Source organism: Macrotis lagotis, chromosome 1 (assembly GCF_037893015.1).
Source record: "Macrotis lagotis isolate mMagLag1 chromosome 1, bilby.v1.9.chrom.fasta, whole genome shotgun sequence".
NCBI lineage: Eukaryota > Metazoa > Chordata > Mammalia > Peramelemorphia > Peramelidae > Macrotis > Macrotis lagotis.
This window is the reverse complement of record NC_133658.1, coordinates 874,263,731-874,278,391: the sequence shown is the minus strand read 5'-3', so window position 1 is coordinate 874,278,391 and position 14,661 is coordinate 874,263,731. Positions and strand designations below refer to the sequence as shown.

Genomic DNA, 14,661 nt, shown 5'->3' with positions numbered 1-14,661 from the left:
TCAGGGAAGGGACTTTGAGCTGGAAAGAACAATAGGTACCTCCCAGCTCTGACCTTCCATATCCTTCCAACTCTGATAGTCTGTTTTCTAAGGGCTCTCCCAGCTCTGACATTGTATTCTTTTTCATTGTTTGTTTGCTTTTGTTTTGTTTTGGCCAGGCAATAGGTTAAGTGACTTGCCCAAGGTCACATAGTTAGGTAATTATTAAGTGTCTGAGGTCAAATTTGAACTCAGGTCCCCATCTCCAGGGCAGATGCTCTATCTGATGCTCTAACCACTGCACCACCTAGCTACCCCCTCACTGTATTTTTTAAATTTTTTAAAATTTTTAAAATTTTTGTTTATTTTTTCAATTATATTTAAAGATAGTTTTTCATATTCATTTTTGGAAAATTTTCTCCCTCCCACCATTCCCTCCCCCTACCCTAGGATAGCAAAAAATCTGACAGAGCTTAAATGAGATTGTGTTCTAAGGGCCTTTCTAGCTCAGACAACCTGTATTCTAAGGTCCCTCTCAGTTCTGACATTCTGGGTTCTAAGTCCCCACTCAGCTCTGACATGTTCTACACTTCCTCCCAGTTCTCATATTCTCAGTTCCAAGTCCCCTCCTAGCTCTCGTATTATCAACCCTCCCAGCTCTGACATCCCATGTTCTATGACCATCCCAGTTCTGACATCCTATGTTCTAAGGTCCCTCCCGTATGAAATCTTGTGTCCTAAAGACCCTCCCAGCTCTGACATCCTGTGTTCTAAGGACCCTCCCAGCTCTGACATCCTGTGTTCTAAGCTCTCAGCTCTAAAATTCTGTGTTCTAACTCTATCCTGTGGTATGGCCTTTGGGGTTATTGACATGTTTTTCATTAGTTTTTGTTTTTGTTTGGAGATGTCAATGAGGTGGGGGGGGGGGGGCAGAGAAATGATCCAGCCTTATAGAAGAACCTGGAATAACCAAGCAGATAACAAGAGAAAGAGATGCCCTCTTTCCTCTTTCTTTGACAGTCTTTCTTTGATGCCTGTGGTGCCCACATGAAGCTCCTTACTTCACTAATATGTTCCATGGTAGCCTCTCAACGGACCACCATTGTTGCCTTTGTCTTCATACTCACCTTTCCTTTTTCCTTTCTTCCTTCCACCACATGCCCAGGCTTCCAGAGGTCCGGATTTCAGACAATGGGCCTTATGAATGCCACGTGGGAATCTACGACCGAGCCACAAGGGAGAAGGTGGTCCTGGCATCTGGCAACATCTTTCTCAATGTCATGTGTAAGTGATCTGGGGAGAAGGAGGAAAGCATGAAGAAGGGATTAAGATATCTTCTCTCCAGTGACTGGTCAAGGAGAATCTGGAATAGTACCAGGCTATGCTTACTGCCATCTTAAGAGGAAGAAAAATTGTTCATAGATCTTCTCTCTGGAATACTTCCAGATCCCCTGCCCAGACTCTGGATTGGGTTGGGGGTGGAGGTTTTAAAAGGGAATAGGAGGGGTTCTTCAGTGAATCTGGCTTGTGCTGGAGTCCTCCACTTGTCAATCTCTTCCCCTTCCTTCCTGAGATGGCTGTTGATTTTATGTCTATGTATGTGTGTGTGTGTGTGTGTGTGTGTGTGTGTGTGTGTGTCCTCCATGAATTACCAATATCTATACTGACTCACATTTTCAATAGCTCTTTAAGATCTATAGTGGGCATACCCTGAAGTCAGGAGGACCTGCATTCAAATCTGACTTTAGACACTAGCTGTGTGACCTTGAGCAAGTCACTTCATCCCAATTGGTTCATACTCAGGGCCATCTATAGTCCTCCTGATCCATATCTGGTCATTGGACTCAGATGGCTCTGAAGGAGAAAGTAAGGCTGGTGACTTAGTACAGTTCTCCCCTCACTCAAATCCAATTCATGTGCTTGCTATAGCATTACCTCCCTGGCCTCAAGTCATCTTCAAGATTGAAAGACAAACATCATCATCAAGGTTTGCAAAGCACTGTATTTATCAAAACCTCGGTGAAGCAGGCAGTGGTAGCATCATTTATAAGAGTTGGGTTTGAATCTCAGGTGATTTGCTCCCTGAGTGATGGGAAGTTTCCTCACTTTCCTCATCTGTAAAAGGAGGAGGTCAGGAATAGAGATCCTCTGGGGTCCCTTCTTCAGCTCTAGAGCCATGATCCTATAAGCCCCATGAAATGCAGAGCCTGCTCACTAAATCCTTTGGCCTATGAAACTCTTCACTTCAGATTTCTTCTTGTTCCATTGGTTTTCAGTAATATACAATTCTTTGTGATCCCATGTGGGGTTTTCTTGATAGAAATAGTGAGTAGTTTGGCCATTTCCTTCACTAACTTATTTGACAGATGAGGAAATCAATGCAGACAGGGTTAAATGGCTTACCCAAGATCACACAGCTCTAAGGCTGCATTTGAACTCAGGAAGATGAGTCTTCCTGACTGCAGACCTAGTGCTCTATCCACCATACCATCTAGTAGCCTTTCCCAACCTTGCCCAAGGTCAAATAGCTAAAAATCAGCAAAACCTAAATTTGAACTTGAGTCTCTTGATTCATTAAGCTACAAGGTTGGACCAGATATCCTCAGATAATCTAACTCTGAGATTCAGTGCTTCTGAATGTTTCCAAGTTTCCCTTGACTCTGTGAGTACCTCATTTGAGGTCTTATGTGGAAAGGGGGAGATGTTGGGATTGGATCTCCGGGCTCAAGAAGGAAGATTTGGGGAAAGTTTGGTAAAGAGGGGCTCAAGCTAGGTCATGGGTACAAGGGGTGAGTCAGGGGTAGTCTCTTTGTGCCAGCCACTGGCTTGGAGAAGAGATTCCTGGGATGAAGAAGGGGGATAGAGAGAGAGCTATGAGCCTGGTACTGATATACAATGTAAGCCAAGCTAAAGGGGAGTCGATTAATACTTCTTGGTAGCTCAGGTACCATCCTCTAATTCTTCCCTTGCCTTCTGATTAATGTCTGAAACACCATTTTCAGAGGACAGTTGGTGACTGGGTAAGAGATCACAAGTTTTGCTCATAGTAGCTGCTTGTTAAATCATTCTTCAAAACAGCAATAATTCAAGTTAATAGTGGTCCTCACATAGTAGGTGTCTTTATTGTGTTCATGGTGACCCTTTAGGGGTTCTTAAAATATTTGTCCAATGAACGTACTTACACATTATTTCTCACATGCCTGCCTTTCTGTCTACTCGCCTAGTACAGGCTCTTAGCACTTCACCACTATTGCATATCCTTCATTAAGCTACTCATTGGCATTTCCTTTAATATGAGTCTGATCATGTCATCTCACTCACACCCCTTACACCACAAACTGCAGTGGCTCCCTATTACCTCCAGGATCACATATGTCCTTTGTCAGACTTCAAAACCTTTACAATTTCCAGTCTTCTTTACACATTATAATCCAGTTACACAGACCTCTTTGTTCTTCTTGCATGTCACTACATAGCTCACCTCCAGGCATTTACTGCGTCCCCCTCCTCATCTCTACCTGTAGAACCCCTAATTTCTTTTAAAACTCACATCAAGTAGGAAACTTTTCCTGGTCCTCGACTCAATCCCATCTCTCTCCTCCTCTGTTATTAGAAGAGGGAAAGCAAGACAAAGAAGGAATAGGGGAGAAAAGAGGGAGGAGGAGGAGGGTAAAGAGAGGAGAAGAAAAGGAGGGAGAGAGAGGGAAGGAGAGGAAGAGAGACAGACAGAGCAAGAGGAAGACAGGATGGAGAGAGACACAGGGAGATAGAGCAAGAGAAAGGGGGAGAGAGAGAGAAAAAGAGAGAGAGAGAGAGAGAGAGAGAGAGAGAGAGAGAGAGAGAGAGAGAGAGAGAAACTAGAAAGGTACAAGAAGAAGAAGAGAGAAAGATCTCTGCCCTTAAGGAGTTTATTACTTAAAAACCTGCCTTACATCCTTACATAATTGAAAAATGAATAAACTATGCTTCCCTTTATTACTTTCTAACTTCCTTCTGTTTTAAGGTTACTATCCATTTCTTTAGTCTGATGTCTACTGTGTATATCTATTTATTTACATGCTGTTCCCCTATTAGATGTAAGTTGCTTAAGGGCAGAAAGGGTCTTCTTTTTTAGCACATTAAAACCTAGTAATAAATCCCTCCTCACATCCTCCTCTAAGTTTCCCTGGCTTCCTTTAAGACTCAGTCCAGGGGCAGCTAGGTGGCGCAGTGGATAGAGCAACAGCCCTGGAGTCAGAGAGACCTGAGTTCAAATGTGACCTCAACCACTTAATAATTACCTAGTTATGTGACCTTGGACAAGTCACTTAACCCCATTGGCTTGCAAAAAAAAGGACAATATATGTCTATGGCACTATTTGAGCCTTCTCTTTGAGATTATCCCCCATCCACTCTGTATTTGTGTAATTAATTTATATTGTGTCTCACCGCCTTGGAATGTGAGTTTCTTGAGAGCATGATTCTTACTTCTTGCTTTATCCCCCACACCTTGACTCAGTTCCCAAACCATGGGGAGGGTGGGGCAGAGGGGCACAGGAGAGAGGGAGTTGTTTAAGAATGATTCTTTGACTGAATTCAGTAAACACTTACTAAACACCTGTTATATGCAAAGCCCCATTGACAGATGCAGGTGTACTCAGATAAAATTAAAACAATCCTCAATCTCAAGGAACTTACATTCTACTGATGAGACAGCACAGTTATTGAAATAAATGAATGTAGAATGTGCTCAGTAAGATCAGCTAACATTGATATAATGCTCTTTCAGTCAGTCAACAATTTAAAATTTTTAATGAAGATAAAATTTTATTAATTAAAATAATTTGTTTTATTTATTTAATTTTTAATTTATGGAATGAAACAAGCATTTCCATAACACTGTATAATTTTTTTAAATGATTGCACATGAAACTGCAAACCTATTACATCCAACTTGCTATTCTTTTTAAATATTCCTCATTTCTTCCTATCTCCCAGTCCAAAATTGTATGCAGTATACCACCTATCAGCTTTGTAGTAATACAATATAATATTGAAAAGGGACATCTGGTATTAATTGGGCAAAGGAGAGAGAGGAAGGTAAATCAGGAAAAGTCTCCCACTGGATGTGTCCCCCTGAACTGTGCTTTGAAAGAAACTGGGGGAGGTAAGAAGGAGAGCGTTCAGAGTATTGGGTACTCAGGCACAAAGGTGGGAGACAGAAGTTTCTGTCCAGGGAGAGTGTGGAAAGGGAATTCATTCCATATGAATGAATGAATGCTGAATGAATGGACTCTGAGCGAATTAATTAATGTTGAATGGCTGAATTAATGATTATTCAATGAATTATTGAATCACTGATGAATAAATTCATGAGTGACTACTGAATAAATGTTGAACAAATGAATGAATGAATGTTGAATGAACGAACAAATGAACTTTGTGAATTTCCCACCCAGGAATTGGTATCATGGTAGCAAGGAATCATGAACAGAGAACCAGATTGATAGACAGACTACCTTTTCTCTTATTATTGGTACGATCCTAGGCTAGTGTCTTTTGCCTCTCTGGGTCCTAGTTTCCTCACCTGTAAACTGAGGAGTGTTAATTAGATGAGTTCTCAGGTCCCTTTCAGTTCTAATCAAAGGATTCCATGACCTTATATATCTCATTAGCTGAAGTAGCTGAGTCAATTATTAAGGGGCAGAAGAATTTACCAAAGGAAAGACTATTGTAATAATGAGGACTACCTACCAAGAGAAGTAGTGAGCTTTCCTACTCTTTGGATATCTTCAAGCACAGCTTGGGTCAAATTTTGTCAGGTAGACTGTAGGTCCAGTTCTTTGAATAGATAGTGGGACTAGATGACTGCAAAGTACCTTTCAGTTCTCAAATTCTGTGATGTGGGCACCAAAGCAAAGTAGATAACTATTTGACTGAGATCACAAGGATCTGGGTTCAAATTTTTCCTCTAACATTTTTCTAGCTGTGTGACCATGAACCACACAACCTCTCTGAATTTCATTTTTCTCATCCCTAAAATGGGGGTAACACCTGTGATACCTCTCCTCAAAGGAAAAGAAAGTATGAGAAGTAATTTATGAATTTTCACTTACTGCCAGTCCTCATTTCTGGCAACATAAGCTAGGAATGAGAGAGCAGACACCGAGAGAGGGGAGAAAAGGAGGGGGTCAGAATTCCAAGAAGAAAGTACATTCTCTTTCCTTGCACTGGAAAAGGTTGCAGTCAGCTGGCCACAATGGGCAGCCAAACCTTACCACCTCTCCCTCATGCCTGCTCAGGGATGAAAGACTCAAGTTAACATATGCCAGAGCTAATTAAAATTTGTGACTCTCCCTCAATCTCATACAACTTCACTGAGAGGCTAGGAGAAAGGATGCTAGATTGTGAAGCAGAACATGGCAGCTTTGCCACTAACTTGCCCCAAAACCCTGCACTCAGTTTTTTCATTAGTAAATTGGAGTAATGATGCTCATTTCTCCCACTCACATGCCAGATCTTTCTATTAGACAGAAGCAACAGCATGTGACGGACTCAGCAGTCCTTGGTTAGAAGTAAGCAGAGGTGGGTTATAGAGTTTCAATTATGCCATAAACCATTTCTGTGACTATGGACAAGTCATTTACTGTCTATAGACCTGAGTTATCACCTCAATAAAATAAGAGGATTAGACTAAGTGATTAGAAGATTCCTTTAAATTCAAATAGTCCATGTTCCATGGAATTCAGTTCTGTCATCTAGCATCTAAGGATGCTTTCAGCTCTGATATTCTCTGATCTAAGGCTTCTCCCAGTTCTTACATCCTGTGTTCTAAGGTTACTCCCAGTTCTCACATTCACTGTTCTAAGAGCCCTCCCAGCTCTGACATCCCATGTTCCAAGGGTCCTTCCAGTTCTATCATCTATCATCTAAGGATGCCTCCAGCTCTGATATTCTCTGATCTAAGGCTTCTCCCAGCTCTGACATCCTGTGTTCTAAGGACCCTCCCAGCTCTGACATTCTGTGTTCTAAGGGCCTCCAAGCTCTGGCATTTTGTATTCTAAGAATACTTCCAGTTCTCACTTTCACTGTTCTAAGGGCCCTCCCAGCTCTGATATTCTATGATTCCATAAGAGGAAAGTTGGTAAGGGAGCTGGTCTTTCATGCTCAACTCTGCAGGTTTGACTTCTGTCTCCTGCCAAGCTATCTCCTGCCTAATCTCCTGGCTTAAAAAGAAAGAGTATTAGTGAAACAAAACCTCCCATCTATCCACATGCCTTCCATTTCATGCTGCATTTGTCTTTTGCCTGATCTACAGTCACCTCTGTGAAGAAGGGGGTACCTTTCTGTTCAATGATAAACACACTTACACCTGGTTAGAGTCTGCACATCCCTATGATTCTGATCAAGTTTCATCCCTTCCCACCCAATCCATTATTCCCATCTATCTCTACTCCCCCTCCCAAAATCTCAATCAAATCTTTTAACATCTTCCATTGTGCCCTCTGTTTCATAGACAACAGACTTCTCTTCATCCCAAATCTTTTTTTCTTTTTCTACAAATCACTGAAACCCCCAGATGACACACCTTTCCTGACTGCCCTCTCCAAGACTTGTGACTTTTTCACTCATTTCCCCTTGGTTTACTGAATGAGGATGTTTGCTTTATACTGCCCCTTCCTAGATCACTCAGTAACCTCCTTTTCTGAGGTTAATTGCAATCCATATCTACTGCCTAATCAAAATCCTTGTAACTCTTATCTCAAGACCTCCAGGTCACTCCCCTTCCTTCCTTAAAGAATTACCTGGCTCACAGCTTTTCTTTCCTCCCTGAACTTCTGTCTTCATACTAAGAGGACTTCTTCCTCAAGAGCCCTAACCACTGAATTCTTCAACCTACTCACTTCCTATCACCTCACCTTAGCCAGACAGAAAAATGACCATTGCCTTATCTTGCCATCATCCTCAAAGGCATTACCTCCATGTTCAAGAGTTCTGAAAACCTTTTATTGACCATAATTGACCATCTCTCCTTCTATCTTCCTTACTAAATCCTACTCTTTGTCCATTCCATGCTCTCCAATCCTTTGACTCTTTAGCTTTCTCCCAGATCATCATTCTGCACTACCCACTCTTTCCTCTTTACCCTATTTTGACCCCTTGGGTGCACATGTTCAGCTCTACACTGTCCTCTTCTTTTGAGTCCCAGAGAACAATCAGCAATATAAGTTCCAATATATCTCTGATTGTGCCCTTCCAGGACTCAACTTTGGTTTATTCCTACAACCAACCACCTTCACTCCTCACATGTACCACCTCTTTTCTCTTCTTCATCATTTCCTATCACTCAGATGCCTTCTGCCATTATCTCCTCCTTTAAAAAATGGCCTTATTCTTTACCATGCAAGTCATTCCATGATTTATCATTTACTTTCAACCTCTTCCTGTCCATTAGATCCTTCCCTAATGCCTACAAACGTACCTTTATCTTCCCATCTTCAAAAACCCTTTCTTGATTTTTCCATCTGCTATCATTTTTATCTCTTCTGCTCTTTGTACTAAATTTTTTAAAAGGTGGTTTTTTAATAGGTGGTTCCACTTTCCACTTCCTTTTCTTATGCTTCACCCTCTTCTTATCCTCTAACAATCTAACAAATGACTTTGTGATTCCATCAAATATGACTTTCTACAAAGTTATCATTGATTTTTTTAAATTTCAAATTCAATGGCATTTTCTAAATCTTTATTCTCCCTGACCTATCTAAAGCCTTTGACATTATTGACTTCTCTGTCTTCCTCAATATTCTCTTCTATCTGGGTTTTCAGGACACCAATCTCTTCTGGTTCTCCTCCTACCTGTCTGATCATGCCTCCTCTGTCTTTTTTGCTGGATTCTCACCTAGGTTTACTCCCTCTAATCATAGGTGTCCCTCAGAGTTCTGTTCCTGAGTCATTTTCTCTTCTCTTTCTTACTTGATGATCTTCTTAGTTCCTGCAGATTTAATTATTTCCTCTATGCTGATGATTCTCAAATCTACATGTGCTGCCCTAAGCTCTCTGATGAAATCTAATATTGCATCTCTGTCTTTCAGGTATCTCAAACTGGATTTTCATTAGACATCTTTAACTCAATATGGCCAAAGTGAACTTATTATCTTTCCCCTTAAACCTCCCCACTTCCCAACTGCCCTATTACTGTTAAGAGAAACACAATCTTCCCAGGCCCCAATTCATTAACTCTCAATCCCTATAGCCAATCTGTTATTTCACCTTTGAAATATCTCTTGAATATTTTTCCTTCTCTTCTATGTTACTACTACCACTCTAATGCAGACCTTCATCACCTGAGTCCTGGACTATTGAAATAAACTATTGGTGGTAGCTTTGCTTTCCTCAAGTCTCTCTCCTTACTCCAATTGTTCCTCTATTCAGTCAGCAAAGTAATTTTCCTAAAATGTAGGACCGATCCTGTCACTCCCCTACTCAATAAATTCTAGTAGTTCTCTGTCATCTCTAGGATCAAATACAATAATTTGTTTGATGTCCAACCCCAACCCCAAAGTACACCTTTATAGTCTTCTTATAACTTATTCCCTATCACAAAACCTTCAATCCATGAAAAGTGACCTCCTTGTTGTTCCAGGAACAAGACACTCCATCTTTCAGTTCTGGGCATTTTCCATGCCTGGAATGCTCTTCTTCCTCAAATCATCCTCTTGGTCTCTTTGGCTGCCTTCAAGTTTTATCTAGAGTCCCATCTTCTACAGGAAGCATTTTCCAACTCCTCTTAATTCTAGTGCCTTTCTTTCTCTTCCTTCCTATCTAGTCTGTTTGTAACTTGTTTGTACATAGATTTACCTGTTGTCTCCCCATATATTGTGAGCTCCTTGAGGGCAGGGATAATCATTTATATATTTTTGTAATCCTAGGTTGAGTGCTTAGTACATAGTTTAGGAGTTTAATATTTATTGACTGATAAACTGTCCATAAATCTACCTTCTAGGATTGTTATTAGGTACAGATGCAACAATGGATGTTAAAATGTTTTGTAAAAACTGGATAACACTCTAGTGTGCAACTAATTTAATTTGGGAACCACATTAAGAGAGACAGAGCTTCCAAGAATAAGTAGCTGGTGGCCCTGCTGTCTTCTACTTTGATTAGACCATATGCAAAGGATGTTGATAAGCTACAAAGAGTCCAGGAGGGCAACATTAGGAGGATCAGGTGAAGGGATCTGGCATTTTCAGCTTGGAAATGACTTGGGGCCAGGGGTTAGACTTCCTCTTCTTGGCTCCTGAAAGCATACCTAGGAATGGTGGTGGACAAGAAAGGGCAAAAGATTTTAGACATGATACAATAACAAAACTTCCCAACATTCAGAATTGTCCCTTGGGTATAGGAGGACTTACCTACTTACCTGGTCTCAAAAAAAATCAACAAAAACAAACAAAAATCTCAGAGTTGTTCTAAAACAAATAGACTATGTCAGAAGGCAGGTGTTTCCCCTCAGTGAGTGTCTTCAAGGGCAAAGAACAACTTTTTGAATGTGATACCAAGGTGATTATGTACAGATTGGACAACTGATGAGATCCCTCCAATCTATAGTTCTGTGGTGCTATGATTAGATGGTTTGGGGCAGGGAGGCCATAGAAATTTATGAAGATGATTTTTTTAAATGTGGAAAATTATTAGAGATTACTATTATTCTTTTTCTTTTGATACCAAATGTAAAGAGTTTTTAATTTTTTTAATTAAGGAAGGGGAGTTGGAATATTCATTGACCCCCATTACTATTTCTAGGGACTGATATTTTAATTACTATGTGCCACTGCTACTTCTCTTTCTGTGTCTTTCTCTGACTCTGTCTCTCTGTCTCTTTCTCTCTCCCTCTATCCTTCCCTCCCCTCTCTCTGAACCTGTCTTTATCTCTTCTCCTTCCTTCCTTCCTTCCTTCCTTCCTTCCTTCCTTCCCTCTCTCCTTCTTCTTCTTCTTCTTCTTCCTCTCTCTCTCTCTCTCTCTCTCTCTCTCCCTCTTTCCTTACCTCCCTCCCTTGAGAAAGACAGACAGACAGAAGGAGAGGGAGAGGGAGAGGGAGAGGGAGAGGGAGAGGGAGAGGGACAGACACAGACACAGACACAGAGACAGAGACAGAGACAGAGACAGAGACAGAGACAGAGACAGAGAATATGGATACCAGAGGAATCTTTGTGGGGACAAAAAAAGAAACAAGAGGGAAGGTCAATTCTGGTCATGGATACTTCTGATTATGGCTTTTCATAATAATAATCATAGTTTTACCATTCAAAAGACTTCCTTTATGCTATTCTTATAAGGTATATAATGCAGATTATTATTTCCAAGTTTCAGTTGAGAAATTTGAGAAAAGAGATGAGGAGTTTTCACAGTTACAGTAAGAACCTTCTGATACCAAATCTAGGGATCTTTCTAATTAGAGAATTATGGAGTTAGTTAGAATAAGAGGTGATCAGAAGAGGAGGGCCCTTCAAAAAAAGGGGCCTTAGAATTGGGTAATTTATAACACAGGATATTTGAGCTTGGGAAGACCCTTAGAACCCAGAATGTCAGAGTTGAGAGGGTCCTTAGAACACAGAATGTCAGAGCTGGGGGTGGAGGGGACCTTAGAATAAAGAATGTAATATTGGGAGGGACCTTAAAACACAGAATGTCAGAGCTGAGAGAACCCTTAGAACAGAGAATGCCAAACCTGGGGGGAGTGGAGGGGACTTAAGAATAAAGAATTCAGAGCTGGGAGGGTTCTTAAACATAGAATATCAGACCTGGAATTGTCCATAGAATATAAAATGTGAGAACAGGGTGGAACCTTGGAATACAGGACACAGAACTGAAAGGAACCTTAGAACTCAGAATGTCAGAACTGGTGGCGGTAGGGATCTTAAAATAAAGAATGGCAAAGCTGGGAGGGCACTTAAAACAGAATGTCAGTACTAGCTGGTAGGGTTCTGAGAACACAAGATGTCAGATCTGGAAGGGGTCTTAAAATACAGATTGTTAGAACTGGAAGGGACTTTAGATAAACTCCTCATTTAATGCATTAAGACACTGGGAGCCATAGAGCAGAAGAGACTTGTCCAAGCAAGATACCAAATTAGTGTACTCGGAGATGGGATCTCCTTTCGTTAATATAATCAAACACAGGAGCAGGTATGGGGCCACAGAAGAGTTCAACTGCTTCTAGTCCCCACCTCCAAACTATTTATTCATCTTGTAAGAGTGGCTGCTTCCCAAAGGCCTCTGGGCGAAGATCAGAATTCAAGAACGACTATAATTTCATGCCTATAACACGCTCCTTATATGGTAGGAAAAGACATTTGGAAGCCTCAAGGGTGACACAGAAGGGTGTGTGCTGTACACAGTCATTAAAATGTTTTTAGCCAAGACTGCAGATAATCTTTAAGCCAATTTGGAAGCTGTTTGCTCTCTCTTGCATGTACATTATACATGCTTCTAGCAGGGTTATGAAACCAGTTCTTAGGGCTACAGGTTATGGAAGGGATGCATGTCATAGGAGAGAATATTACAAAGTTAAATTCTGAGGGTGAGACTTCCCAAAGAAAAAGGAAGGCTTGTTTATACCCTAACAGCCTCCCTTGACTAAACTCAGAGAATCATAGAATATAAAGGTGAAAGCAACTTTAGACCATCACATGTGAGAGCCAGAAGAGATCTTAGAACATAGACTGTCAGAGCTTGGGGGGACTTTAGAACTTGGAATGTCAGAGTTGGAAGAAAACTTGGAATATAGAACATCAGAACTTAAAGGAACTTTTAAAAACAGATGGTCAGAGCTTAGAGGGACTTTGGAATATGGAATGTCAAAGGTTGGAAGTACTTTAGATCATGGAACATCAAAGCTAAGAGGGACTTTAGAACATAGAATGTCAGAGTTGAAGGAACCTTGTCACTCTAACCTTGTTAGAGCTGGAAGGCATCTTAGAACATAAGACCATGAAGAAGAAAAATCATAAAGAATTATAGAAGATTAAGGTGGACAATCCCTTAGATGACTGAATGCAGAGCTGAGAGGGACCTTAGAGCTTGGAAGGTCAGGACCATAGGGGTCTTTAGAAATCAGTTCAATCCCTCCTTTTAGAGATGCAGATAATGAAAACAGTCCATTCCACTCAACACTCTCAATTGTTCTCTTTGAGTCCTCAATGTTCTATGTGTATGTCTGCGCCTCTCTCTTTTCTTGCAGTTGCTCATTGACTGCTTCTTTTCATTCCTAAGGAAAATAAAGAGAATAAAGAGAAAGGCCAAGAGTAAAGAAAAGACCAAGCTGGACTCCAGTAGCCAGCTCATATTTAATCTAAATAAGCATTGGAAAATCATTGTCATCAGCTAGCCTTGGCTCCTCAGTCTAATGCTTGTGAAATTAATTGTTTGAACCCAAATCTAAAAGTTTATATTTATCTCTGATAAGTTGCAACTCATTTGATGCATCCCAATATAGTGCATTGGAATGAGAATCATTTTGAGTTTAAGGAATCCATTTCAAGTCTCACCTCCAATGCTGACTTTTTTTGTATGACCTTGGATACAGAACTTCACCTTCCTTGGCCTCAGTTTACTCTTCTATAAAATTAGGGGAATGGATTGCCTTCTGAGGTCCTCTACAGCTCTCAAGTTATGACTTTATTGTAATCTTATGATTTTAGCCTAAGGAAGTGTTTTTGGATGTTGGCTGTCTTCCCATCTGTTATGTATCACTCTCAGCTTGGTGTCATCTATAAATTTGATAAGCAGTCAACCTTTGCCCTTATCAATTAAAGTGCCAAACATCATAAAGCCAAGGGCCCTAGAGCACTTTCACCTATTCCTTCACTTCTTATCTACCCAGGATGCTTAACATTCAGCTGTTCTGAATCTACTGAGCTATTTTATCATTGGGCTCCAGCTAGAAAGTCATCCTCTATCTCTGTCTCTGTCTCTTTCTGTGTATGTATGTATGTGTGTATGTATGTATGTGTGTGTATATGTGTATGTGTATACAGTGTGTGTATGAAAGGGAAAGAGGGTGGGGGAAAGACAGAGAGAGTCAGAGAGATAGAAAGACAGAGGGGGAAGATTTTTTAAATGTTTCCTAGATTACAGGCCCATTGTAAAGCAATCAAGACAAAAATACAAACAAGTAAGGCATGATCTGCCCTCAAGAAGCTTATATTACAAAGGAAATGGAGCTAGAAAGTGTGGTTGGCATTATTTGGAACTAGCAGCTGAGAAGTGAGGCCATCTATTTGCCCTGAAATTGAGATCCAGAAAGGTCATAACTTGCCCCCACCACTCATCTGATAGATGGCACAGACTTTCTAGGATTATTCTCTTTTCTGAGTATACCTTCTGTCTCCTACTAGACTATCACCTCTGTATAGTGTAATCCTGACCAACCTTGGCATAAGGCTCGGCATGCTGTAGGCATGCATAGATGGGGCATAAGTGTCATTTGGTAGAAACAGTACTATGCATAGAAAAGATGACCAGTGTTCATTCAGACACTGGCTGTTTTCCAACTAGCTAATATGACCTTGGGCAAGTCATTGCCCCCTGTGTTGTAGGAGGTGGCACCTGAACTGTGCCTTTCCAAGAGCTAGGGATTCCAAAGGGAAGAGGGAGAGCAATTCAGGCAAGGGGGAAATGACTCTCATGGATGTCCCAGCAAG

General features: G+C 40.9%; 1 protein-coding gene across 1 annotated transcript in view; it reads left to right on the top strand.

Annotated features, from left to right (window-relative positions):
- Positions 1-1,136: 1,136 nt before the first annotated feature.
- IGSF21 (immunoglobin superfamily member 21) overlaps positions 1,137-14,661 on the top strand; it is an 87,590-nt gene continuing 74,065 nt past the window's right edge. Inside the window, exon 1 of the mRNA XM_074216822.1 lies at positions 1,137-1,263. Coding sequence (XP_074072923.1) covers positions 1,137-1,263 — 127 coding nt within the window. The remainder of the gene's footprint in view (positions 1,264-14,661) is intronic.